Source organism: Lytechinus pictus, chromosome 9 (genome assembly GCF_037042905.1).
Source record: "Lytechinus pictus isolate F3 Inbred chromosome 9, Lp3.0, whole genome shotgun sequence".
Taxonomy (NCBI): domain Eukaryota; kingdom Metazoa; phylum Echinodermata; class Echinoidea; order Temnopleuroida; family Toxopneustidae; genus Lytechinus; species Lytechinus pictus.
In genome coordinates this window covers 17,666,370-17,693,218 of record NC_087253.1, presented here as the reverse complement: position 1 = coordinate 17,693,218, position 26,849 = coordinate 17,666,370, and the positions used below count along the sequence as shown (strand labels likewise).

The window sequence follows — 26,849 nt, the reverse complement described above, 5'->3', positions numbered from 1 at the left end:
TCTCAGACGTAAATAATCGTATCTGATTGATACACGTCTGATGAAACTCAAATACACACGCACTTGCTAAAACAACTCTGAAATCATTAAAAAAATAATATTTAGAGAATTTGGGGGGAAAAAAAATCACATTTGAGCCGTCTTTACCCCTTTCAATATTCTAGTGCCGTGGCACTGTCCCTAAATATAATCATGATAATTATCAAGAAAAATGCAATTAAAATATGTGTTTCATGACAATCATGGATACAAATACTGGAATAAAACATGTGATGTGACCAACTTTGAAATCTCTAAAGAATCACTCTTTTTTTTTCTTTTTTTTTAGATGGAAAGAGGTAGCAAATTAAAGGTAGTACACATCAAATCGTTCATGAAACCTGCTAAACAACATTACCCAAGGAGCAAGCCCCTACTTGCATAACATTGACATTCCATTCCCTAATATTCTAAAATATGCCCTCCCCTTTCAAAGAAATTACTTCCTTTATTTATTTCTGTACATTGATTTATTCATTTTTATTTGTAATTTATTTATACATTATTTACATATATATTCAATGTATTGGGTTTTTTGTTTTTAGGAGTTGAGGTAGGGGCTTGGCAAATTATTTTTTGATTAACTTTTTTTCAAGTTTCTGGTAATGACGACCTTTTCAATTTCTTGCTTTTTTGTTCTTCTTCTCTTGTCTAATGGTTTTTGGGGGAGGGGCTTTCTGTGCCCCTTGTGCTATGAAATCTTGGACCCGCCCCTACTTCATGATTTTCTGATCTCGAAATTGCTCTTTTTGTTGATTAATCTTTCTCCCAGACACCTTCCGCACCTCCGTTGATATAAACCTCTTTCATGTCGAGAGAATCGGGATGCTTCTCGATTTTAACAATTTTCACTTCGTCGTCTTCATCATCAGGCTGTAGTAGGGGCGGGGCATGGGCGTGGTCGTGAAGAGGAGGGCGAAGAAATGGTGAGGTCATGAAGGGAAAGACGGGAAAACGATTTGGCCATGTATAGGATCGGGGGAAAGAGTAAGGTCATGAAGAGGAGGGCGGGGGAGATTGTAGCCATGAAGAGGTGGGCGGGGAAAGCGTGTGGTTATGAAAATGAGAGCAAGGAATGGGTGTGGTCATGAGGAGGGTGGGGGAAAGGATGTGGTCATGAAGCGGAGGGCGGGGAAAGCGTGTGGTTATGAAACGGAGAGCAAGGAAATGGTGTGGTCATGATAAAGAGGGTGGGGAAAGGGTGTGGTCATGAAAAGGAGGATGGGGAAAGGGGAATGTCATGACGAGAAGGGCGGAGAAAGATTGTAGTCATGAAGAGGTGGGCGGGGAAAGGGTGTGGTTATGAAAAGAAGGGAGGGAAAAGGGTGTGGTCATGAAAAGGAGATCGGGAAAGGGAGTAGTCATGAAGCGGAGGGTGGGGGGATGTGGTTATGAAGAGGTGGTAGGCAGGTAAAAGAGAGGAAAATATGAAGAAAAAAAATGTTCGATTATACCAAACATGTTTACAGACTAGAAAAAAAACATTTTTTGCAATATATCATTCTATGTTCCACGTAGGCCTATATTTTATAGTCCATTATAGTGTTTTGATTGAATAAGATAAAAAGAAATGCAATATAATAAAGGATAATGTCATTGGAGGTTACCAAAATAATAAAATTATCGTAATCATCAGTTCTTTATTGGTCGCGTCTTCAAAATTTGATCATGTGTAATGTTAGGTAATGAAAAATAAAATCCAAATGGAATTTGTGAGCGGTCTTTTTAATACCTCATCTTCCAAGATCTTTTCGGCTCCACATCGCATCTTTTCCTTGAGACTCTCGGGGAAGCAAGGAAAGAGAGCATCCGTGAAGTTGTACTTCAGACGGTGATCGTACGAATCAGGATCGGTGAAACCTGAGACGGGAAGGGAGAGATCGAGACATGGGGGAGGAGAAAGAGAGGGGGAGTGTGAGAGGGGATGAGATGGAGAGGATGGGGGAGGAAGGGAGAGAGAGACAAATTAAAACATTAAATGGGGAAGGAAAGCAGAGTGAGAGAATGGGGTACATAATAATATAGATGGAGAGGGTGAGGAGAGAGGGAGTCAGAAAGAGATGAACACCTCTGTAGGCCGTCTGCACATGCAGCTATTTGATACTCCGCGACGCTTTGCGATGTTGCAACGATACGACAGCGGCAATGCAGCGACATCACCGCGATACATCATCTTGATATTGTCTCTCGAATTAGTCAGCCGTGGTGAAATTGAAAAGTTTTCACCTACGGACCTAACATGTTCATGAGGTCTTCTTGGAGGCCTCTACCATAAAAAAAATACGATCGAATACAATTGCCAATGGGCGATGATCATGAAAAACTTGTCTGACTGTTACGTCATTTTACCATGGTAATAAATATACCAGAAAGGTAAATTATTTGTAGATCTGCTTGCCACTGTCATTGTGTATCTCAGAGCCACCTTGCTGCAAAAGAATTATCATAATTGTTGTTTTTTCTCTCTCTCTATCTCGAAATAGCCGTGACCTATCGATTTCCACAAAGTTGTCGGGACAGACCCTTCAAAAATCATATTGTGAAATAATTTTGGATTGAAACATTGAGGTGACAGCCTTTTTCTCATAGTAATAAAAAAGAAAAAAAAAATCTCAGCTCACCTGTTAGAGCACTGACCAACATACCGACAATAATACAGGTCAATGCCCCGATAGGAGGGTAGAAATAAAACGAAATGGCGTATAATTCAGCAAGAGCTGGTCTGTGAATAAAAAACAAAATAAAATGAGAAAACAAAAATATCAAAAGGATATGCCTTTATGTCTTTGATGAGGAAAGAGAAAGTAAGAGGGACAGGGAGAGAGAGAGGGGGGGCGAGAGATGTTGGAATGTTCTGTGAAAAATGAAAAAAATTTAACAGAAATGATTAAGGTCTTATGGAAAAACGGATCAAATTACATTCTTAAAGTAAGTCCTTTCTCAGAGGCCCTATTAAACTGAAGATAATTTATTTTATAGCTATTCTCCATTCCGAAGTTAACAATTTCATTTTCATTTGTTTTAGTATCATTGATATTGAACCAACAATTTTTCGGCATTTCCTGTTTTTCTCGAGTCACCTTGAGCTTGTTGCCCTCTTTAAAAAAGAAATATATTTCTTAAATAAGTATATTTCATTTTGTACTCACTTGTCATTCTCTTCAGTAAAAGACGCTGTAGTTGTTGCATCAAGAGTTGTTCCATCCGTGTAAAAGTTTGAATCGGTTGTCATGGTGATATTGGGAACTGGACAGCCTTCAACGGAAAGGGCGTTTTGTCCTCTCACAGAAGGGTAAAAAATTGAACCGACCTTAATCCAGGCTAAAAGAAGGTAGCTAGATAACAAACCAGCTAAAGCTCCCTAGCGAACAAAATAATAAGAAAAAACGGACCTTTTGATTGAACGAGAACACATTAAAAAAAAACCAAAACATGAAGATTGTCATTTTCGGCAGACAAACATGATTCCCCCCCCCTAATCCTAATCACTCCTGTACCATTTTAAAGTAAACTAAACGAAGAGACGGTTGTGCGCCAATATCTAGCAGATCGTTATTTTAAGTTAAAAAAAAGCAACGGACCGAGTACCGCGCCTTGCAGCACACCGGATTGAGAAGAATTAAGAAGAAGAAGAAAGGCAACTGGGATCAAAATAGAAAAAAAAACAGAAGAAAGAAGAATTACAACGTAGGAGACGAAATAAAAGATTAAGAATAAGACAACAGAAAGAGGAGGGGAGGAGAAAAAGTTTTAGCATACTGCCTCTAATATGCTACAGCTATGAAAACATTAATCCGTCAAATTCGGATTAGATCCCAGTATCAATCCCCTCTTGAATAAATTAGCTTACCTTTGTGTTGCTCCGGTGCATGAAAATACCAAGAGTAAAAACACCTAGCATGCATCCATTCCCTATTCCGACAATTGACATCACAAGCTTTACGGCAAAGGGAGAAAAAAAAATAATAAATTATCACCGAATTTCAGAGAGCAAATCATTACGTACAGTACTGTATATCCGGGTTGTTTTGAAACCAATGGTTTTCCACCGCGGGTTACCCCACCATTTTCATCACCGAAAATTGATAATTTGCTTATTAACACAGCACCCATAGAAACACTCATGTTTCTTTAGAATACGACGTATCCTTTATGCAATGTTTTTTTAACACAAAATCACAATTAAAATAATGATAATAGCCCCAGCATATACTATTTAGTTAGAACAAACCATAATTATGAAAATAATGATTGAATGAATATTGATTTGCTATTACCACTGTCTAACGAAAGGCTTACTTTTACTACTATACTACTACTACTACTACTACTACTACTACTCATCCTACTATTACTACTACTTCTACTACTAATATTACTCTAACTACTTTACTACTACGACTATTACTACTAGCGATTTCATAGCTGTAATAATAGAAGTATATGCTTCTGCTATTCAGGCAATACTGAAGACCTTTCGTATAATTACTATATTTTATTTCCTTCAAATATAATCAAAAACTTATACGTAGTTGGAAAATAGTTTCATGTTACCTGAAGCACGCCCTGCTTTAGAGCACTTGCCAGAAAGGCGAATCCAATGTTAACCAATCCGTAGAAAAGACCTACAATTTTTTTTTTTCGAAAAGATGTAGTTAAAACCGGATAAATGCCTATTTAAAAAATAATTTTAAAAAAGAAAATGAAAATAATAAAAAGAGAGATTAAGAGTCTTGCCCCCGGCAGCCTACAACGAATCTCTCTGATCAACAATAAATATATTCAATTCCATTCAATTCGACAAGGATTGCAGTAAATAGTGAAGTAGAAGTTTAATTCTAGTGTTCCTTTCATTAAAGGACAAGTCCACCCCAACAATAAAAAACAAAAGAAATAGTGAGTGAGCGACATCATCGACTCTCTCATTTGCATGTCACTGAGTTGTGCATATCACATGTTTTGTGAATAATAAGCAAAACTTTAAAATACCATAACTTTCTTATTTTACATCCGATTTTGATGAAGCATTATGCTAGCTTGATTTTTCTCTATTCATTTAAATCAATATTTTCTGGGGTGGACTTGACATTTAATCCTAACTTATGATGAAATAATTTCCCTTTTTTACTTTCATATTTTTCATGCGAAGTCAGACTTAATGAAAGATCGGGTCGTAGTCAGATCGCATTTTACGACGGGCTTAAGCAGACGTCTTACCGAGAGCCTTGGTGATCTTAACGTATGTCTCTGGTCGTAACTTTGGCCATATAGACTTGATGGCTGATGCCATCCTCCGCCGTGACTGCAGACAGTGCGTTGATCCCTGATGATAAAGTACTGTAAATGACGAAGATAAATGAAATTAATAAAGACTAGTTATGATAATGATAGATAGAATATAACATTGTCATTGTAAGTATATCCCTGAAGAAGACGCGAGGTTGCGTCGAAAATTCGGAATAAACATTTGAATAAACTTTTGTTGGAACTTATCTCGCAAAGATGTACTCTTTGTCTCTGTTGTCGATATGAAAGATAGATGAATAAAGAAATAGATACTACATGACGATATTAACTAAGTTATTATCGTCATGTAGTATCTATTTCTTCACAAGTCTTGTGTTTTGCATGAAAATTACAGGAACATCACTATTAAGGTTTACTTTTTTCCGAACATAAACAATAGTACAGTCAGATGAAGATAAAATTAATGGACAAATATAAATAATTTTAATCAATCAATTCGGTTAATACTGATACCAAAGAATGTCAAAGCACTGCAAAAAAATGCCAAGGATTTAAAATGAATCCAGATCGGTTGTGAATAGTGACCAGCCGAATATTAGATTTAGTTTTAAACCTTGTATATTTAATTTTAAAAGATTTGAATTTAAATCTTTTGAGATTTGAAAGTTAATCCTAAAGATTTAGAATAAATCCAATATTCGGCTGGTCACTAGTGACAGCCAATTTGGATTTATTTTGAATCCTTAAAAAGTTTGAATTTAGAGTATTATTTTTATTGCACACTGTAGACTCCCATTGAGAGAAAAAAAGAAAGGACCCGAAGGTCTGAAGAAATAAAACGTGAAGCAGGCATGGGGATAACGAATACATGCAGAATGAAACGAATGAATGATTGTTGAATACATTAGAGAGATATTTCTTTAAAAAAAAACGGCATTGCTCAGAAAAGTAGGCACTCACTGCCGACAATGGGGATGGGGGACGCGTGCCCTCTTTGCCCCCCCCCCCCCATCATATTTAAGAGTGTACTCATGTTTGTTTTTCCATACCTTAATGAAGCACTGACGACTGTCGACAGGAAAAGTCCGGGAAATCCCGGCAAATTAACAAACAAATCCATTACCATCAGTGGCATTATCTGAAACATTCAGAAGGATAACATTAGGTTTTTCTTCATCTTGTAAATAATAAGATTTTGCCTTTTCTCATTTAAAATGCCCCACTGGGAATAATCTTATGAGCTTTCGTGGATTATCCTGATCACGATACTTGTTTACTGGTGCTACTATATATGTTTTGGTGACTCGGCAAATGAAAACCAATCAATCAGTTTATTTTTTATATTGAGTATTATTAGTGTAATTATTATTGAATTCTTCGTATGGTCATCTATCACTTGAAAAATAAAACTTACATAAGGATTTTCACTATTTGCTCTCAGCTGGTCAGATATGATGATTCTAGTAGATTATAAATGTTTTTGTCCTTAGACCATCACTAACAAAACTTCTTTCTCTGATTACTTTGCTCTCAGTCAATCAGATGCAAGGATTTCCGTAGCTTATAACAACTGTTAGTGAAAAAAAACATTGACAAAACTTCCAATCTCACCTGGTCTTTATTGCTGACCAAGCCCTGTTTAAGTGGATCACAGTCGACGTAGTAAGCGTACATGACGATCCCAGTGAGAACGGTTAATGCCTTGATAATTCCCTTGATGATGGTCGCTAGGACCATTGCTCTGTGTAGGCAAGAAGAAATATATCTGATAAAAGAACAATTTTAGACTTAAGTGTTTATTCTACATCATATGGCAGGAAAATGATGCATCTTTATTCGTTTTAGCCTACAAATATTTCTTCATTTACCAATTTCTTAACTGGAAACTTATATTTTTGGAAGAAATAAGCAATAACGACGGATTTTGAAACCATTATTGCTTGGAAAAGGTGACTGATAATGGTTAAATATAAAAATTTCATAATACCTACAATTTTCTAATGACAAAAAATAGCATAGAAGGTAGATAGAAAGGGAAGACTAAAAAATGATCGATTTAGATAGGAATAAACGAAGAAGAAGAAGATGATGATGATGATGGTGATGATGGTGATGATGGTGATGATGATGATGATGATGATGGTGATGATGGTGATGATGATGATGATGATGATGATGGTGAAGGAGATGATGATGATGATGATGATGACAGTGATGATGATGGTGATGATGGTGATGATGATGATGATGATGATGGTGAAGGTGAAGGTGATGGTGATTATTATGCTGATGGTGATGTGATGATGATGATGATGATGATAGTGATGATGATGATTATTATGGTGATGAAGATGATGATTATGATGATGGTGATGATGATGATGATGGTGTAGAGCTGTTTGTGATTTTGAATATGAAAATAGAAATGAGACAAAGTTACTCTAAAAAATCGCCTTTTCCAGCCTTAATATTTAGTTTCCCTCTCAACTGTTTGGAGATGCGTACGTTATATACATAAATTACGTTTCACTAGTTATGAATATTATCATGATTATAAAAAACGATTAAGAAAAAAAGGATAAACTCAGGCACAAAAACAACAATGTAAAGCTAATATAAATAATATCATTATTTATCTTCTGATACAATATTGTTTTTGAATTATGTTTACTTTGTGAAATATGTAAAATAAGGTCAAATTCAAATTCGAAAGCATCCAAACTTACCGCACAGCTTTCCTTCTAGTCCCACATGCTAATAATCGTTGAATGCTCATTTGAGTGATACCGGATCCCAGATTAAGGGTAGCAAAACCAATTAGCATCGACCAGACTGTATACCGAATACGAGGATCGAATCTGAAGCTAAATTACCATAATCAACAAAATTGATATTAGAAGAAAAATAAAAAATATATACATACATACTGATTTACATCCACTCGGTAAAGTATTAGTGTACACTGTTTAAAAAACCTGATTTTACAGGGGAAAAAAAGATTTTGCATCAAAAATATTCATTAAATGTTCACTAGCTTCTGTGGCCCTCCCAAAATATATTTCCCTAGTTTTTTTTCTTCTTTTGTTTGTTTGTTTGGTCATTCTCACTCAAAAAGTCGAAGTCGGTTGCCTTCGTCTGCGATCCGCCAGACTTCCCCGAGCCCGCCGACATCGATGCATCCCTTGATGATGAAGGCGATCACACCGACGAAGATGATGATGGCCTGGAGGGTATCCGTCCACAACACCGCCTTCATTCCTCCCTAGAATATGACAGAATTACAGAGGAATCCGGCCAACCCAAATAATAATTACATAAGTAGATTGGGTGAAAGTTTGAACAATACCGGACAAACATAAGAAAGTTATGATTTTTCAAAAGTTGTAAAGATTGATAATCACTATTATCTATGAAGACTTCATATTGGCCGAATAGGTGATGTCATAGTGATGTAAGACAGAGACGACTCTTCGATTTACTCCCATACATGAAAAAAGTTTTAAATTTAAGTTTTGGTCTAAATTTCAACCTTAAAATTATAGTTTTCTTTCAGGAGAACATAAAACAATATACTTACTTACCGTCTTGCATTTTTATTACTACCCTAGGGGAATATGGGTACTTAAGAGAATAAAACCACTTATCCCTAATAATTAAGCACTTGGCCTACACTGGCAAATTTGAAATTTACAGTCTTATAGGGATCTCATGTTATACAGCCATAACTTTCGTATTGCTTTCTGATTTCTTTCAAACTTTATATATAAATATTGATCCATTGATCGTTCTTAAATTCATTGCTTGCGAAGTTAAAAAAATAATCTATAGAAATTTGAATTTTATTTTTCATCCATAAACTTTGGAGAATGCTTCTTTCTCATATCGAGTGTTTCATAAAGATTTTTTTTGTGTTTTATCTGACAATGACTTTACAATTTAATAAAGAATTTGTTTTATATTTACCAAGACCAAATGCGAACTTGAAATTGTGAAGATGAAAGTGCTGTGTATATTGACGGAGAACTAACACGAGCAAACAAATTTATTTACATGAACACAATGATATTTGATTACAGGGACAGTGAAACTCTCGTGAAAAAACATATTTCCCTTTGATAAGATGGACTTGGGTAAAAGTCCAAGAACTTTAACCTGGACCAGAAAATATCTATTATGTTTCTTTCTCCATAAAGGAATGAACCACGAGTCTTTTTCACACACAAAAAGGTTTTAAATCCACTTTCCCCCAAAATTAGAGTTGTTGAAGTAAGTGTCATCTGTCGTGTTATAATATCAAATTTGCAGTTAACAGTTCTAAGCTATTGAAATCATTCAATTTGATTCAATATTTCAACGTAAAATATGTTAATCCGTAAAAATCAGAATTAGCCCGTAGAGATTGGAAGAATGTATACTAAAAAAAAAAAAGGAATTGTGATAAAAGATTAGATGAATAAATGAATAATTAACGATCCGTTGAATAAGAAACTTACCAATGTGGTATAAAATATACACACCCCTCCGGTTGATAATATGGAGGCCCACATGTTCATCCCAGTTACTATGGAAACGAATGTAATTGGGAAATTTTTTTTTTTTTGTATTCATATATAAACACACAAAATAGTAAACTCTGTTTATTTTTTTTATACAATGCGGTTCACTTTATGAACCTTATACAGCCGTTGTCTAAACGGTTTTAAACAAGTGTTTAAAAGCTTTAACAAAAAAGTTTAATTTTCAATATTTGATTCACATTAATGGTTATTTAAATCTTTTAAACAACTATAATGTTCATATCCACGTATAGCGTTGTGTATACAATTTCAAACAGCGTTTTTACGGCGCAGACATACATGTTTAAATGAAACAATTTATTACAGTAAGGCGGATAACAAATTTCAGCGCTACTAACAAAAAGTCAATATAATCTTTAAAGTTCTTCCGGCTCAAGTCCACCCCAACAAAAAGTTGATTTGAATAAATTGAGAACTCAAACGGGAAAATTTCATTAAAATCGGATGTGAAATAAGAAGGTTCTGAAAAAGATGACTATGCACAGAGTCAAATTTAAGTAATAACCACAGAAAGGTATAGTGGGATGTTTGAAAAATACTTTACATTGTAGGCATATGTTCTCCGAAAGATGTTTTATCCTGTGGTATATGTTTAAAGTTCAAAGTATAGAATTTATTGCGAACCAGACAAAAGAGAACTAATATAATTTTTAAATAAATAGGGCCTATGTGAAAAGTGCATGTTACCTGCATTTATTGCCAGTGCTGGTGTGTACATGGCTATCCCCATGAAAATCATCTGGAAATAAATTATAAAAATATTAATGTTTTCTGTATAATCACAGTAGTTTCGTGCATAAATTAGGCTTGACACTGGTTACCGCTGAACTGTGACCAGGGGGTGGGGGACCTTGGGATCATATATGGCTCCGAAAATTTAAATCACCAAGAAAAAGGGGTGGAAAAAATATAGGAAAAGGGCGAAATGAGATATCATTTTCTAAATAGTGTCAAAATCTAGTATAAAATTAAGTTTCAAATAGGCCCCTTTTTTGCTATAGCTAGTTTATAGCTTAAGGAAATACGTTTTCCTATACACCACGACTGCCCTCATTGTTTAGCTCATTATGCCAATGCTTATTACAATAATATGAATGAAAATACAATGTTAAAACTATTATAATTCTGTATATGGTATACAGTATATTGGTGTACCGCACCAAATTTGTATCAAAACATGGCTGTTTTTTAAAAAGGCAGATTCATTTTTAATGCGCATTTATTCAGACTTGAAACAAAATCAGCGACTCTTAATAATAATCTGGGGCGGTTTCAGGGCATTTTGATAGAGCAAGGAGGGGGGGGGGGCTGTTGCACCCACAAATGTAATAACGCCCACAAATGTAATAACGCCCACAAATGTAATAACACTTTACCCACAAATGTAATAATTTCACCCACAAATGTAATAATGCACTTTACCCACAAATGTAATAATTTTTGATCGCCCACAAATGTAATAATGACTTTACCCACAAATGTAATAAATTTGAAGGTATTTTTGGCGAATCCGTTCTAAACTAAAATCCTATAGTAATGCGTTCATAAAGCACAAAAGTGCAGTCTTTTTTCCAGACCCGGTTAATAAAACATCATAGTACAAGTCCAAAGTCTTTTTTCAGACCCGGTTGTTTCAAAATTATAATATACGTCCAAAGTCTTTTTTCCAGACCCGGTTAATTCAAAAATGATAATGCAAGTCCCAAGTCTTTTTTCCAGACCCGGTTGGTTCAAAAATTATTATATGAGTCCAAAGTCTTTTTTCAGACCTGGCCAGTTGTTTAAAAAATTGTAATATATGTCCAAAGTCTTTTTTTCATACCCGGTTGTTTCAAAAATTATAATATAAGTCCAAAGTCTTTTTCCAGACCCGGTTGTTTCAAAAATTATATTACATGTCCAAAGTCTTTTTTCCAGACCCGGTTGTTTCAAAATTAATAATATAAGTTCAAAGTCTTTTTTCCAGACCCGGTTGTTTCAAAAATTATAATATAAGTCCAAAGTCTTTTTTTCAGACCCGGTTGTTTAAAAAATTATAGTATAAGTCCAAAGTCTTTTTCCAGACCCGGTTGTTTCAAAAACTATAATATATGTCCAAAGTCTTTTTCAAGACCCAGTTGTTTAAAAAATCAAAATCACAATATAAGTCCAAAGTCTTTTTTCCAGACCCGGATGTTTAAAAAAATTATAATATAAGTCCAAGTCTTTTTTCCGGACCCGGTTGTTTCAAAAACTATAATATATGTCCAAAGTCTTTTTCCAGACCCAGTTGTTTAAAAAATCAAAATCACAATATAAGTCCAAAGTCTTTTTTCCAGACCCGGATGTTTAACAAATTTTAATATAAGTCCAAAGTCTTTTTTCAGACCTGTTTATTTCAAAAAATTTAATATAAGTCCATACTAAGATACGATAATGATATTCCAGTGGAATAAAAATGAGAATCGAGCTAAGTCTTTTTCCAGACCCAGTTAATCAAAACTAGTGGAATTAATGTCTTTGTTGTTGTTTTAACTTACAATGTATACGGCGTATATTGTGAATATATACTCTAAGGGTAAATTGAGAATCAAGCGTACTCTTTCCTCCAGACCTGGCTATTCAAAAAATTAATAAAAAAACTCCAAATCTAAGACCAATTTTCCAAAGTTTCACCCAGTAAAAAATATGTCTTTATCCCACACCCATTTATTTTTAATAATACTACGACCAGGGGCGGAAATCTCTCCCAAAAGGTAGGGGGACAAGGGTCTGGAAAATTTGACAAGCAAAAAAAAGGTTATCACCCGAAAGTAAAGTCATCTCGTCCTAAAATACATTTATAAAATACAAATTATTTCGATTTTGAATGATGAATTTCTTACCATCATAAAAGACAGGAAATAGTAGGGGGGACATTTGATAGTGTGTCCCCCTACTATTTTGAATATAGTAGGGGGACACATACGTCCCCCTGTCCCCCCTGGGATCCTTTCTCCAGACTTGGTTATTATTTAAAAAAAAATAGTTTTTACAAATATTCTAAAACGAATACCCAATAATCTAATTACTGTGGAATAACATGAAGACCGACTGTCGAAGATCGACTTTCCTCCAGACACAATTATTTCAAGAATAAAAAAAATCAATAAAACCCAACCCCCAACAACGAATCTGAGAACCAACAATCCTCCAAATTAAGACCATGCATATAGAAAAGCACATGTTAAGAGCGTTGTCTTTATTCGAGACCCAGTAATTTAAAAATGATTTTAACAATCTTAAAAACAAAAGACTTTGTCATATTCTTATTCTTGTGGAATAACACGAGTATTATGCTTAGTCTTTCGTCTAGACCCGGTAATTTAAAAGATAAACAAATATTGAAAGAAATCACAGCTAAGACCAATCTTCAAAATTAAACCCACTTAAAATGCTTGGGTTTAGAGTGTTGTCTTTAACCCTCACGCAGTTCTCTTAAAAATACAAATTAAGGACGTTCCACAGTTAAAGTGAAATCCATGTCATTTTCACCAAACTTTGCACATAGATACTTTAGAACCTTAATATTCGAAATATGCAAAAATTAACATAGGCCCATGTGCTTGATTTTTTGCTATAGAGCTTCAAAGTTCACCCAAATTGATGTTCTTAAGAATTGCGCATTCAAAAGAATTTGGCATTTTTAGACCACCCAAGATTACTACAATGAGTTTAAACCTCCATTACTCATTCAAAATACATGAAAAATTCATCAAACTTCGCAAGAGAGTTAATAATTGTATCGTTAGAATGGAGAATCTATTAATAGTGCTATTTGTTTGCAATTTTAAGTTTAACAGCACTGTCAGTTCTTAAAAATGGCGTAAAAGATAACAAAATCCCAATCTGAAAAATGTAAAATTTCAGTAACAAACTACAAACGTACAATAAATGCTGCACTTAATTCAAAATCCATGTCATTTTCACCAAAATTTGCAGAGTTGTAGAGGAAGGTATACCTAAGAGGTACAAACATTAAAAAATAGGGGTTCATGTGCTTGTTTTTAAACTATCAGCATTTTTATTATAGCAAATGTGCTTTTTAAAACACCAAAAAATGGGCCGAATGCTTAGTATCTATGTGAAGAAAAAATCAAAACCACTATACCATTTATTCAAACTCGGGCTAATATTCGTGATTCTTGGCAGCACTGCAGAGTAAAGTATTTTGAAATTGTAGAGAATATTTTTTTGAATGGTCCATGGAATAATTCAATTTTTTAGCTTCATGAAATAACGCATCGGATCTGCAATTAAAGTGCAGAAGATGAGAAAAATCAGCTCATACCCGCAGCTAATTAATACCTGTTCATCCATTGTGACGTCAGCGCGCAGAGTGTAAACTATGCGCAGATCATAATGCGCACAAACATAACTGTGGAACGTCCTTAAGCGAAACATTAATCTTAAAGTAGAACTATATTGAAAATCGTAAAAATGGAGAATCATATATCAAATTAAAGGAGAAAATAAGGAGAACACGATGGTGTAAATCATTTATCATGGAGACCGATGGAACTCAGTTAATTGATAGTTTAAAGTTCTCTCTCTGAATACTTCAAACACGCAGAATTACGTCCGCGAAATTGGGGATTTTTTATGACGTCACTTTCTGTACGAGAGGCGTGATTGGCTCTCCAACGTGAAGCTCCACTTGCATGCAAAACCTGTTGCGAGGGTACGTTTTCTCCACATTGTCACTGAATACTTCGATCCCGAAATGAAAGAAAACCCAGAATTTTATCTAGATTTGGATTTTCAAATTGATGATTATGAAGATGAAGAGAATGATGATGAAGTTTCTAGCTCTAGAAAAACAAAGTGACGTGGATAGAGGTATACATTAGGGGAATTACGCCGGTGATTATGAGTCGGACAATTCAACTTGCATGCCGATTCGCTACCAACACATGCAGCTGATAGCTGCTCCGCGGGTCAAATCCATGAAAATGAATTCCATCACGACCACATCCAGACAGAGTCTCTTTCTTCTATCAACAACATAATGAGAATGAAAATAATGATATAACTGTACTTACAAACAAGTGAATATATCCGAACCTAGGCTGAAGGTAAATCAACTCAAGGAATAACAGCAGACGATATGCACCGACGATGAATTTCACGTGGCTGGGAGATTGTCACTCGTTCTGTTAGATAAAATTTCTATCTCATTATTTTGACTAAATTACGAAACTCGGAGAATTAGTATTCTACATAAAAATTAAGTAACACCTGGTACTATATTTTTTGAATTACGATAAAACTTTTTTTGAAGCAAAGAAAATGAGGTGAATTAAAATTAGATATAAAAGATCATCCGCCTAGCTCGCATTCGATTGTAAACAATCAGCAAGGCGAGCACATAGAGTTGGATAAAGCTACGCTTTATCCAACTCTATGGGCGAGCAAGCCACTGAACTGAAAATACGTATTTTCAGTTCAGTGGAGCAAGCTAGCTGGCCATGTGCTTTTGATTGTTTGTTTACAATCGCATGCGGCTAAGTGGATGATCCTTTATATCTTATTTTAATTTACCTCAATTTCTTTGCTTCAAAAATATTTTATCGTAATTCAAAAAATAGTACCAGGTGTTACTTAATTTTTATGTAGAATATTAATTCTCCGAGTTTCGTAATTTAGTCAAAATAATGAGCTATACATTTTATCTAACAGAACGAGTGACAATCTATTCCAGCCACGTGAAATTCATCGTCGGTGCATATCGTCTGCTGCTATTCCTTGAGTTGATTTACTTTCAGCCTAGGTTCGGATATATTCACTTATTTGTAAGTACAGTTATTTTATTATTTTCCTTCTCATTATGTTGTTGATAGAGGAAAGAGACTCTGTCTGGATGTGGTCGCGCATGCTGCATGGAATTCATTTTCATGGATTTGACCCGCGGTGCAGCTAGCAGCTGCATGCGTTGGTATATTATAGCGAATCGGCTTGCAAGTTGAATTGTCCTACTCATCATCACCGGCGTAATTCCCTTAATTTACCACCATCCACGTCACTTTGTTTTTCTAGAGTTAGAAACTTTATCATCATTCTTTTCATCTGCATAATCATCAATTTGAAAATCCAAATCTAGATAAACTTCTGGGTTTTCTTTCATTTCATGATCGAAGTATTCAGTGTCAGTGTGGAGAAAACGTACCCTCGCAACAGGTTTTGCATGCAAGTGGAGCTTGACGTGGGAGAGCCAATCACGCCTCTCGTACAGACAGTGACGTCATCAAATTCGAGTCAATTCAGAGACCGATGCGAGGCATATTTCGGAGAGGCATTTTAGCGCTTTTTAATTGGCGATTTCAACCTTATGTATTATTTTCGTTATTTTTGAATGACCTAATGGTAATCCTCACATCATTACCTCTCCACTGATATATAATAAGGCCATATTCATAATCAATATATTTCTCCTTTAAAACTTAGACCCCAGCATCTTCCAAACTATAAAACCCTTGTGATTAACGCATACTTAATTTGACCAGACCAGTTTATCAAAAAAAAGAACAAAAATTGTTTTACCCTCTTCCAGCCTAACATCCTGTAATAAATGATGTAATTAAACATTCACTTTTTCTTCCAGGCAAAGGAATTTATAATAAAAAAAACAACATCAAAACTTAGAGCCCGGGGAGCATTACATGAAAGGAGTTGTCTGACGTTTTATCCGACACTTACCATGGTAGCACTGCTTCTTAGCCAATCAACATCAAGGACAGTTGTCAGATCTGACAACTTGTCGGACATTAATGTTGATGAAATACTCCCCCAATCATCTTATTCATGTTGAACAGGCACAAGAATATGTCTTAGTTATGAGGATTTCATTTATCTTATTTTTGAAAATGACAAGGTCTGGAATAAAGAAAACTCTCTAAGCTTTTATTTATTGAAGGTTCTTAGTTTGAAGGATAGTTGGGTCTTAGATTCTGTTATTCTTTTTAAATGATTTTGGTTATTGTGAAATAATTGGGTCTGGAGGAAAGACTACGCTATATTTCCATGTTTTTAAACATAAAGAGGATCTTGGGTCTTTGTTTGCTTTTTTATTATTACCAATTTATTATTATTATTCATCATTTCTTATTTGAAAGATCTGGGTCTGGAGGAAAGACTATGCTATATTTCCATGTTATTCAACATAAATAGGATCGTGGGTCTTTGTTGGCTTTATTTATTATTACTAATTTATTATTATTATTATTATTCATTTGTTATTTGAAAGATCTGGGTCTTGAGGAAAGACTGCGCTATACTCCCATGTTATTCAACATAAATAGGATCGTGGGTCTTTGTTTGCTTTTTTATTATTACTAATTTATTATTATTATTATTCATTTGTTATTTGAAAGATCTGGGTCTTAAGGAAAGACTACGCTATATTTCCATGTTATTCAACATATATAGGATCGTGGGTCTTTGTTTGCTTTTTTATTATTACTAATTTATTATTATTTTTATTCATTTGTTATTTGAAAGATCTGGATGAAAGACTACGCTATATTTCCATGTTATTTAACATTAATAAGAGAGTTGGGGTCTTTGTTACTTTTCCACCAGTTTTAATTAACTGGGTCTGGAGAAAAGACTAAGCTCGATTCTCATTTTTATTCCACTCGAATATCATTATCGTATCTTAGTTTGGACTTATATAATAACTTTTGAAACAACCGGGTCTGGAAAAAAGGCTTTGGACGTATATCATAATTTTTTTAACAACTGGGTCTGAAAAAAGACTTTGGACTTGCATTATCATTTTTGAATTAACCGGGTCTGGAAAAAAGACTTTGGACATATATTATAATTTTGAAACAACCGGGTCTGGAAAAAAGACTTTGGACTTATATTACAATTTTTGAAACAAATGGGTCTGAAAAAAAGACTCTGGACTTGCATTATCATTTTTGAATTAACCGGGTCTGGAAAAAAGACTTTGGACGTATATTATAATTTTGAAACAACCGGGTCTGGAAAAAGACTTTGGACTTATACTATAATGTTTTATTAACCGGGTCTGGAAAAAAGACTTTGCACTTTTGTGCTATATGAACGCATTACTATAGGATTTTAGTTTAGAACGGATTCGCCAAAAATCCCTTCAAATTTATTACATTTGTGGGTAAAGTCATTATTACATTTGTGGGCGATCAAAAATTATTACATTTGTGGGTAAAGTGCATTATTACATTTGTGGGTGAAATTATTACATTTGTGGGTAAAGTGTTATTACATTTGTGGGCGTTATTACATTTGTGGGTAAAGTGTTATTACATTTGTGGGCGTTATTACATGTGTGGGCGATTATTACATTTGTGGGTGTAACAGGGGCAAGCGATCCCAATCTAAGTTCGATTGAAGTACAAGGGCATCATTGAGATAGACTTTTTTAATGTTCTTATTTATGTTCTTCTTTCTCTTTTCTCATCATTTTTTTCTTATCATTGTTCTCCTTCCCCCTCTCCATTTTCCCCTTTTTGGTCGTTACTTGAAAAATTATGGGGTTGGGTTGAGGTCACACCCCTACATGCCCCTCCCTATATGGAAGCTTAAAAGTGCCGCCAAGATGTTCAGATCTTGTCATGTCTACATCCTGTGTGAGAGATGGTTCGATGATAAGATCACAGATCTAGTTATGTCAACATCCTGTGTGGGAGAGATTGTGAGATGACAAGATCTCGGATCCAAGATCTTGTCATCTGATCATCTCTCCCACAGGATGTAGACATGACGAGATCCAAGATCTTGTCATCTGATCATTCTCTCCCACAAGATGTCGACATGACGAGATCCAAGATCTTGTCAACTGATCATTCTCTCCCACAAGGTGTAGACAGGACGAGATCCAAGATCTTGTCATCTGATCATTCTCTCCCACAAGATGTAGACAAATATGTCATTTGCCCAGAATCCAGGACGAAACTGCTGTTTTGATTCACCATTTTTCGACAAAGACTTCTTGGTTCCTCTTTGTCACGAAGGGCATCTGACAATACATTTTCTATGTTCTTGAAAGCGTTCTGCGTCACGGTGTGAAAATTCTTTCTTTAATTTGTTTATCGTATTTGGAGAATTGTGATAGGGTTCGATGCAGAAGCCTACTTACCGTTTGAAGAGTAAAGATTAGTGTCCCACATAGCCTGACACATCGATTGAAGCGCCTCTCCAGGTACTGTAAAAAAAAAGTCAAAATAGTGATTGGCCAGTTGGTCTTTTCCTACTTGGTTTGATCCCACTTGGTCTAATGCTATTTGATCTCACCATCATCACCATCTTTACAATAATAACAATAAAATATCTTCATAATCAATCATAAACATCATCGTCACCACCATCATAAAGGGTCGTCACCAAAACCTTCATCACCTTAATCATCACATTTGAATCTTGAGGAAGTGTAGACATACTCTCCTCGAAAGCGTCGACGATGACCTAAAGAGGGTTGGGTTGTGTCGATCACCACCACCTTCATCCTAATCAACAGCAGCAACAGCATCATCATCACCATCATCAACATCATAACAGTCATTATCATCACCCCGATCAGATCATCATCAAGACCACCACCATCACCACCACCATCATCATCATCATCATCATCACCACCACCACCACCACCACCGGGCACCACCATCATCAGCAGCAGCATCATCATCATCATCATCACAACCACCACGACCACCATCTTCATTATGATCAGCGGCAGCAACATCCATCATCTTCATCATCATCATCATCATCATATTTTTCTTCATCATCATCATCATCATCCACAATCACGAATGCCATCACATGATTATTATAGTTGCTGTATTTCCAACTCATTATCGTTTTAGGTCATTTGCTACATATGAAAGAAAATTTATATGAGCATGTCGAAAGTACTTAAACATATTGCTTTTATATTCCTTCCTTTACTTTTCAATCTGCATATATATTTGGTAAGAAGGCTGTCCTTTATTGCTACACTCGAAAAAAAAAGGTTTACCCAATATTGTATAGGGTAAAATGGGAACATGCATGTTGGTTGGGTAAAATGATTTTACGCAATGTTGCGTTGAAATAGCCCAATGCCCAGCAAACATTATGCATGTTCCCTTTTTTCTGTCCAATATTGGGTCCAATTTTACTCAGTGTTTTTAGAGTGTAATGGTGGTCATGAAGATGTTGATGGGCAGATGGTGATGGTATTATGATGATGATGATGATGGTGATGATGATTCTGATGATGATATTGTTGTTGATTTTGACGATATTTATGATGATGATGATGGTGGTGGTGGTGGTGGTTATGGTGGTTGTGATGATGATGATTCTGTTATTGGTAGTGTTATTGATTAATCATAATCACACCTTAATGAGAACTTATCTCACCTCGTAGACGCTCGTGATTCGAAGACGGAAAAATATCGGCAGAAAGAGTCGACACAGGAAGAAATTCGCGATCACATTGGTAAAAACCACCCAGACATACATGGTGTCATACATGTAGATCTCCGCTGCTGTCCCGATCACCGATACCGCCGAGAGAACGCTGACGACCACCGACAACGCTACGGGGACGATGTTCATCTGACGATTGCCGAGGAGAAACTCCTCGTTCGTTCGTTGACGACCTCCGGTCATCGCCGCATACAGGCCAATGGCAGCCGAGATCAAAAGCATGAAGCCGAAGGTGACGTAATCCCAGATGCCGAAATAGCGGGGACCTGAATCTCCCGTTCCCGAATCCATGTTGCTTCTTTTTAAAAAAAGGTGATTATTCTAAGAATAATAAAATGAGACCACAGTCACAAATCGGCGCGCGGCTGGCAGAAGGGCGCACTCACTAAATCAAATCTAACCTATAAAATATCGACTCATTTCAGACTAAATTAACTATGCATGTTCCATTTTATCCCTTTATTCATTTATTTAAGTCTTTGTCTGAAATAAGTTGATATTTCATAGGTTAGATGAGATTTAGAGTGTGCGCCCTTCTGCCAGCCGTGCGACGAAATGACAAAATATAACACCCCAAGTGGAGTCAAGACTTGTTGTTAGTGTCTGTTCACATATTCGACATTATGGATCATGTTCGGGAAATGAATTTCTACAAGAAAAATAATGAACAAAATCAATTATGAAAAAAATATTAAAGGAAGACTAACTCTAGATGAATTAGATGTAATTAAACTCGAATTGACAATAAAGGGTATCAAATTACAAAACACTAATGAAGCTGATGAATACTAGGGTACACATTTATTTTTAGGAGCATGAAAGGTAAGGACACCTAGAAAATGGCACTTATATCATGTATACATGTATAGAAACAATTTAAATTGTGATGAATGGAGAAGGAGAAAGGGATTATATATAATTGAGACGAAAAATTTAAACCAGTTGAGCTGTTATAGGATTTTAAGGTCGATTCATGTTTACTTTAAGTTGCTTATGAATATACTTTGAAATATCAATCAGTTATTAATCTTTTATTGAAAAAATGTGAAAATTGTAAAGTTGAAACTCATAATTATCTGTAGTCGTGACGTTTCACCCCTAACGCGCTTCCCGCGCGCCCTTCGGGAACCAATGCAAGTGGCGTTACAGTAGGCCTACTGATCTGGACGATCCAATTGGAAAGACGTGCTGGTGTTCATTCACCTGATGAAGCCAACAGAGGTCAGTGAAATGTCGCGACCACAGAGAATTATGAGTCTCAACTTTACAATTTTCATAAATTACCAGTGAAAGATTAATTACTGATTGATATATTTCAAGTTTACTGGATGAATCATAACATTCATGAATATAGTTTGATTTTGGTAACTCTTTGGATACGTATACTATTATATTATGTTACTGGCGTTTTGCGTCCACATGCCCTGCTTTAGCCAGTAAGGGCTGTAAGGCCAGTTTTTTTAATCGAAATTATGTACAAAATGCATTTATCTCATAATTTACACTGTTCCTTTATTGCTATTTGTTCAATAAAACAATTTTGAAATAAAAAGTTCTTACTTAAACTATGTCTGGAGATTATTGAAAAGATTAATGATTACAAAAATGCATAATATTAGTTAAAAATGTTTACTAGATCTATTTCAGGAAATGTAAATAAGGGACTGAAGCGTTTCCCTTCTGCATTCTACTTTAGAAAAAAATAATAAAAACATAGTGATATAGATATGTAGAGAATCATTTTAATGATACTGATATTTGTCATGAACTTTAGACATTGTAAAACAATTCGTCTTAGATGTATGTGTGGGTTATGCGTTGTTGCTAAAGTTGACTTAATAACTGACAGTCAGCAATCAAAGACTACGGTGCTTTATTAGAAGTATGGAAAAATATTAACTTCTGTATTAAAGGTTTGGCCATACAGTTGTGCTCAAAGTTAGTGAACCCCACCACAAAATGCACTCCTTCATAATTATGATGAGCTGAGTGTTGACTGTAAACAACAACACTGTGATGTTCGGCGAGCCAAGAGAAACAAACTTCATTAAATGTTATATATTAATTTACCATATCATCCGACTTCAATCTAAACGTTGCCGGAACTTGAACAATAATTATAATGTTCATTTTCTGATGGGATTCACTAACTTTTTAGCAACACTGTATGTCTATTAACTAATAACGAATGTTCACAGTAAAAAAAAATAGCACGTTGTTTAAGCCTGTCACAACAAGTTGTATAAACTTTTTAAACAATTTGTTTAAAAAGTTTAAACAGCAGTTGTTAAATCACATGCTTAAACAATTAAACAGTGTGTTTACAGTGTTTAATGTGTTGAACGTTAAAAGATACGTATTTTCCTCATTCAGGAACATAATCACATATTATAATTGTGTTCACAGTCAACCACTGTCAACCACATCTGAATATACCATGGGATGCTCAACTGTGCTTTGTTATTTTTTTTTCTCCTTGTGGAGAATTATTCACTTGAATATTAAAATCCATATTGTTCGAAACATAAATCTTCCAAAAATCCACTTTCCCCAATTCATCTTGGCCCTGGGAGCGCACTTTAGATCTTGAGAACTTTATTTTTATGTTACAGTTATTACACAAAATGTATTCCATGTGGTAAGCCTGCTAACTGTACTAACAAAATTTAATAAAATTAATTTAAAGGAATAAAAAAATGTTCAAAGAACGGATCTATATCGAATAAAATTAAATGAAGCATTATTACCTTCTGAATAACTCCACGAAGAAGACAATTTCAGTTCACTCTCGCGTTAGCCATGAAAACGATAATACTCAAACACTGGACTTCGATTTATAGTTATAGCTAGCAAAGCATCATGTTTGAAAGTCAATATTTCAAAAGGGGGCACCTCCAAGGTGATTTTGAAAAGGGGTGAGTAAACATTTAATTTTTCGGTGAGAAAATGACTGTACTGTAGGCAGGGGCGGTATAGGGAGGGGTACACAGGGGGCGACTAACACCCCAATATTTTTTTCTAGACAGTAGTGAAATCAAAATGAATAATGAGGAGAACATGGAAAACAAGTAAGAAATTCGAAGAATATAACTATAAAGATAGATCTGTGCCAGTCTGTAACTCTATATCCATAATCATTCATCATCTTTATGTTGTCTTGCTTGCCCCACCCCATCCTTTTATCAAATTATCCTGAAATGCTCCTCCCTACCCTGAAGCACGTAGGCCTGAGTTACATCTAATGTTTCCCAAAGGCCCTATATGCTAGCTCTAACTTTCTTCTCTTCCATCGCTACCTTTCCCCCACATTTCTTTTTATTTTCTTTCATCATCTGTTTGTTAAAGAAAGTAAGCAACCATACTTGGCCGTAACCCTTGCCCCGCGTAATGCAGACGCTGTAGTGTTTTACAAAGTATTTCGAAACTGGGTGCAAACATGTCTGTTTGACACATACGCTTTGCAGACGGGGAAAACAAACGAAATGATCAACTAGTTTTCTTGAAAAGTGATTTCTTTTACAATGATCCAATTCTTGTAAAGGTAAAGGTGCAATCTGAGCCAAAAATCTTGAGGGGTCAGACATGGCATATTTGGGAGAAAATCCTAAATAGCTGCGAGCGAGTGAAGCAAGCGAGTGATTTTGTTTTCATATTTTCAAAACAAAGCACTAATTTTTTAAATTGGCATAATATATATAAAATGATATAATTTTTACCCTTTTGCTTTCACTTTCACTTTGTTTCCCCCCCCCCCTTTTTTTTCTTAGTCGTGATTTTTTTTTTTTGGGGGGGGTCTATGGCCCCATGCCCCCCCCCCCCCCATCTGCATGCCATTAATCTGACGGCTAGTCTAAATCCTGCAGACTCAACAAGCTTTGTTTCTACACTCTAAAGCATATTGGGTAAAATGCTCCATGAGGGTAATTATGTGTCCAACCATAAACATTGAGCATTTTGGGGGGGTATTTTCATTTATCCAGTGTGATGAAAATTGTGCCCATTCTTAACCTTACTCGATTGCTTCCCGCATTGGGTAAAATACTGCCCCAGATTAGTTGGACACATAATTACCCTCGTGCTGGTTAAAATTTTTACCCAAATATGTTTTGCAGTGTATAATGCAACATGAACTTATATTTCACCAGTTTTGTTAAACAATTGTCTTTGATTTCGGATTTCTCTATGCTTTAATTTAGATGGATAATTTATTCCATGTCTGATTTCTTGAGTGTACGGATAGGCCTACCATATTGCATTTGTATTATGTTCATTTGGGGAGGACGTAAAGTAAGGTTATGAGTTCAAATTCAAAACTGGTTTCGAAAAAAGCAGAAAATAGGTCCTATATAATGTGTGAGTGGGGATTGATTTGATGGCGCTTCAGTGAGAAACTGACCCCCCCCCCATGATTTTACAAGAAATTGCAGCAAGAGAACATACGAGGGGCTGGAGGAAGAGAGAAGAAAGAAGAACATGAAAGGGATATTGGTTCTGGTTCCCGCGTTGCCAGTTCGACAAAATGTTTATAGGTGTCCCCTCCCCCTTTCTATGAAAATGTCCTGGGCCGGGTTGTATTACAATGTGATATGACATACAGTCTTTTTGCACGTACAGAAATAGAATCGTCCACTTCGATCAAAATTTATCTAATATACATGCGTATCCCTCCATAAGCATTTGCTTTTAAGGTCTTACGCCTTCTATAAACATAACATGTACAGTTTTATACTCTTCATAGCAAACTGATTTTTGTATGAATTTATGTTAACGAAATGTAGAAATGTGTGAAAAGGAAGAAAATAAATGTTTATTTGAATTGAATAAAGAAAAAAATGTTTCATAAACCGCATGTACGAATGTGAATCGGTTGCTGCGTGAGGTAAGATGACATGAGTTCAAATTTTAAAAAAAATTTATGTTGTGTATCCTATATGTTTACATGATGTAAATACTACATCTGTGCATTAGGCCTATGTAGATAAAGTAATGGTGATATCAGATATGTAATGAATTCGAGACATTCATTCATGAACCATTGTGAAATTTGAATTAAAAAAAATCTAAATTCATGCTTCATGACTATAGCTTTTGATGTCACAAATGTTGTCAGCCCTTATGGGAAAGATTTTCTTATAAATTAGAGATGATGCGTATTACTTTAATGCATTTATTGCCTTCATTAAAACGAATTAGATGCCAGTATGCGACCATATTATGTACGTAATGGTGTTCATCGCAAAAACAAATTAACAGAAATCTTATATTTTATATTTAAAAAGATGTTAATTCTATTGCATTCATCTCAAAAGATTCAAAATTCTTTTGTTGGTCAATGTACGCATACACAGAAATTTGGTTTCCAATGGCTTTAACAATATACGCAAAGATGAGAAGGGAGAATAAAAAAATAAAAAAACAAGTGCACACCTAGTTACCAAGAATGCATAAAGCACAATATTTGAATACAGGATAAAAGGGCATTGTCGATCAAATGCCATGCTCACGGGCATAGGTATCGCGGCCGGATCAAACCCCGGACATTTTGATATTTGCAGGCGCCCGTAGACCAATCGGCCACGGCAATGTATCCAAGAGACAAATATTTTCCTCTTCCCACTGGTACTTTTCTGATTTTTATTGTAGTAGTAGTTGAAAATGAGGGCGCTCTTCAATCTCTCCAGATTGGTTCCATGACATTTGCTCTGGCGACAATTGCTCCGCTCCAAATTCCACGCACTAATCGAATGACCAACTTAAACCCGAGGTTTGCACTATACCCTACCCTTAACCTAATCCTAACATAAAACCCTATTGTAACCCCAATTTATGCGTAATATAAAAAGTTCGCCTTAGTTAACTTTTGTTCAAAGACTCTTATATAGGATTCTGATGTTCTTAAAAGAAAATAATTGTGCGGCAGATTAATATCAGGAAAAATGTTGCGCGTGGGGAGGAGGGGGGGGGGGGGTGGATGAATTTCGTCTGTAGAGTTAGGGATCCTAACCCTAATTCAATATACATAAGCATAAGAAAGAATTAAAGAAAGAAAGCCAAAGAAAGAAAGAAAGCGGGTATTTTGTTACGGGGTGGTAAAACAACTTTTCTTAAACTGAGTAATTAAGACGGTAGAGGTATATACAGGACCCACCTATTTGTTTTTTTGCTCTCCATTTTCCCTTCCGTTTCACAGGTATTGGAATTGTCTAGAAAACAAATATAATTTATGTTGATAGATTTCTTTTTAGGCCCCTTGGTTGACTCTCGAATGTAATTATGTGTGATGAATTACTTCGAAATTGATTTTAGATTGAACTTGTAACTGGATTATTTTTAATAAAAAGTATACCAGTTCTCTTGAGAAAAAAAAACTAGGCAGCGTGCACAATGCATGCAACAATTCTGTGGATATTTTTGGAGGTATTTCTAATGAAGCAAAATATAATAGAAATATATATCATTGTTAAATAATCATGAAACTTAATGAAGAATAAACGACAATGTATAATAACA

At 35.3% G+C, this 26,849-nt stretch overlaps 1 protein-coding gene across 1 annotated transcript; it reads right to left on the bottom strand.

The window, feature by feature from the left end:
- Positions 1 to 795: 795 nt before the first annotated feature.
- On the bottom strand, positions 796 to 20,630 carry LOC129267633 (sodium/iodide cotransporter-like). Its single transcript, XM_064104369.1, is given in 16 exon segments — positions 796 to 912; positions 1,772 to 1,899; positions 2,661 to 2,761; positions 3,189 to 3,400; positions 3,890 to 3,976; positions 4,594 to 4,664; positions 5,257 to 5,323; positions 5,325 to 5,376; positions 6,336 to 6,424; positions 6,898 to 7,027; positions 8,013 to 8,150; positions 8,394 to 8,548; positions 9,780 to 9,847; positions 10,551 to 10,602; positions 19,003 to 19,068; positions 20,271 to 20,630. Coding segments are annotated over 16 exon segments (1,893 nt in total).
- Positions 20,631 to 26,849: the final 6,219 nt, after the last annotated feature.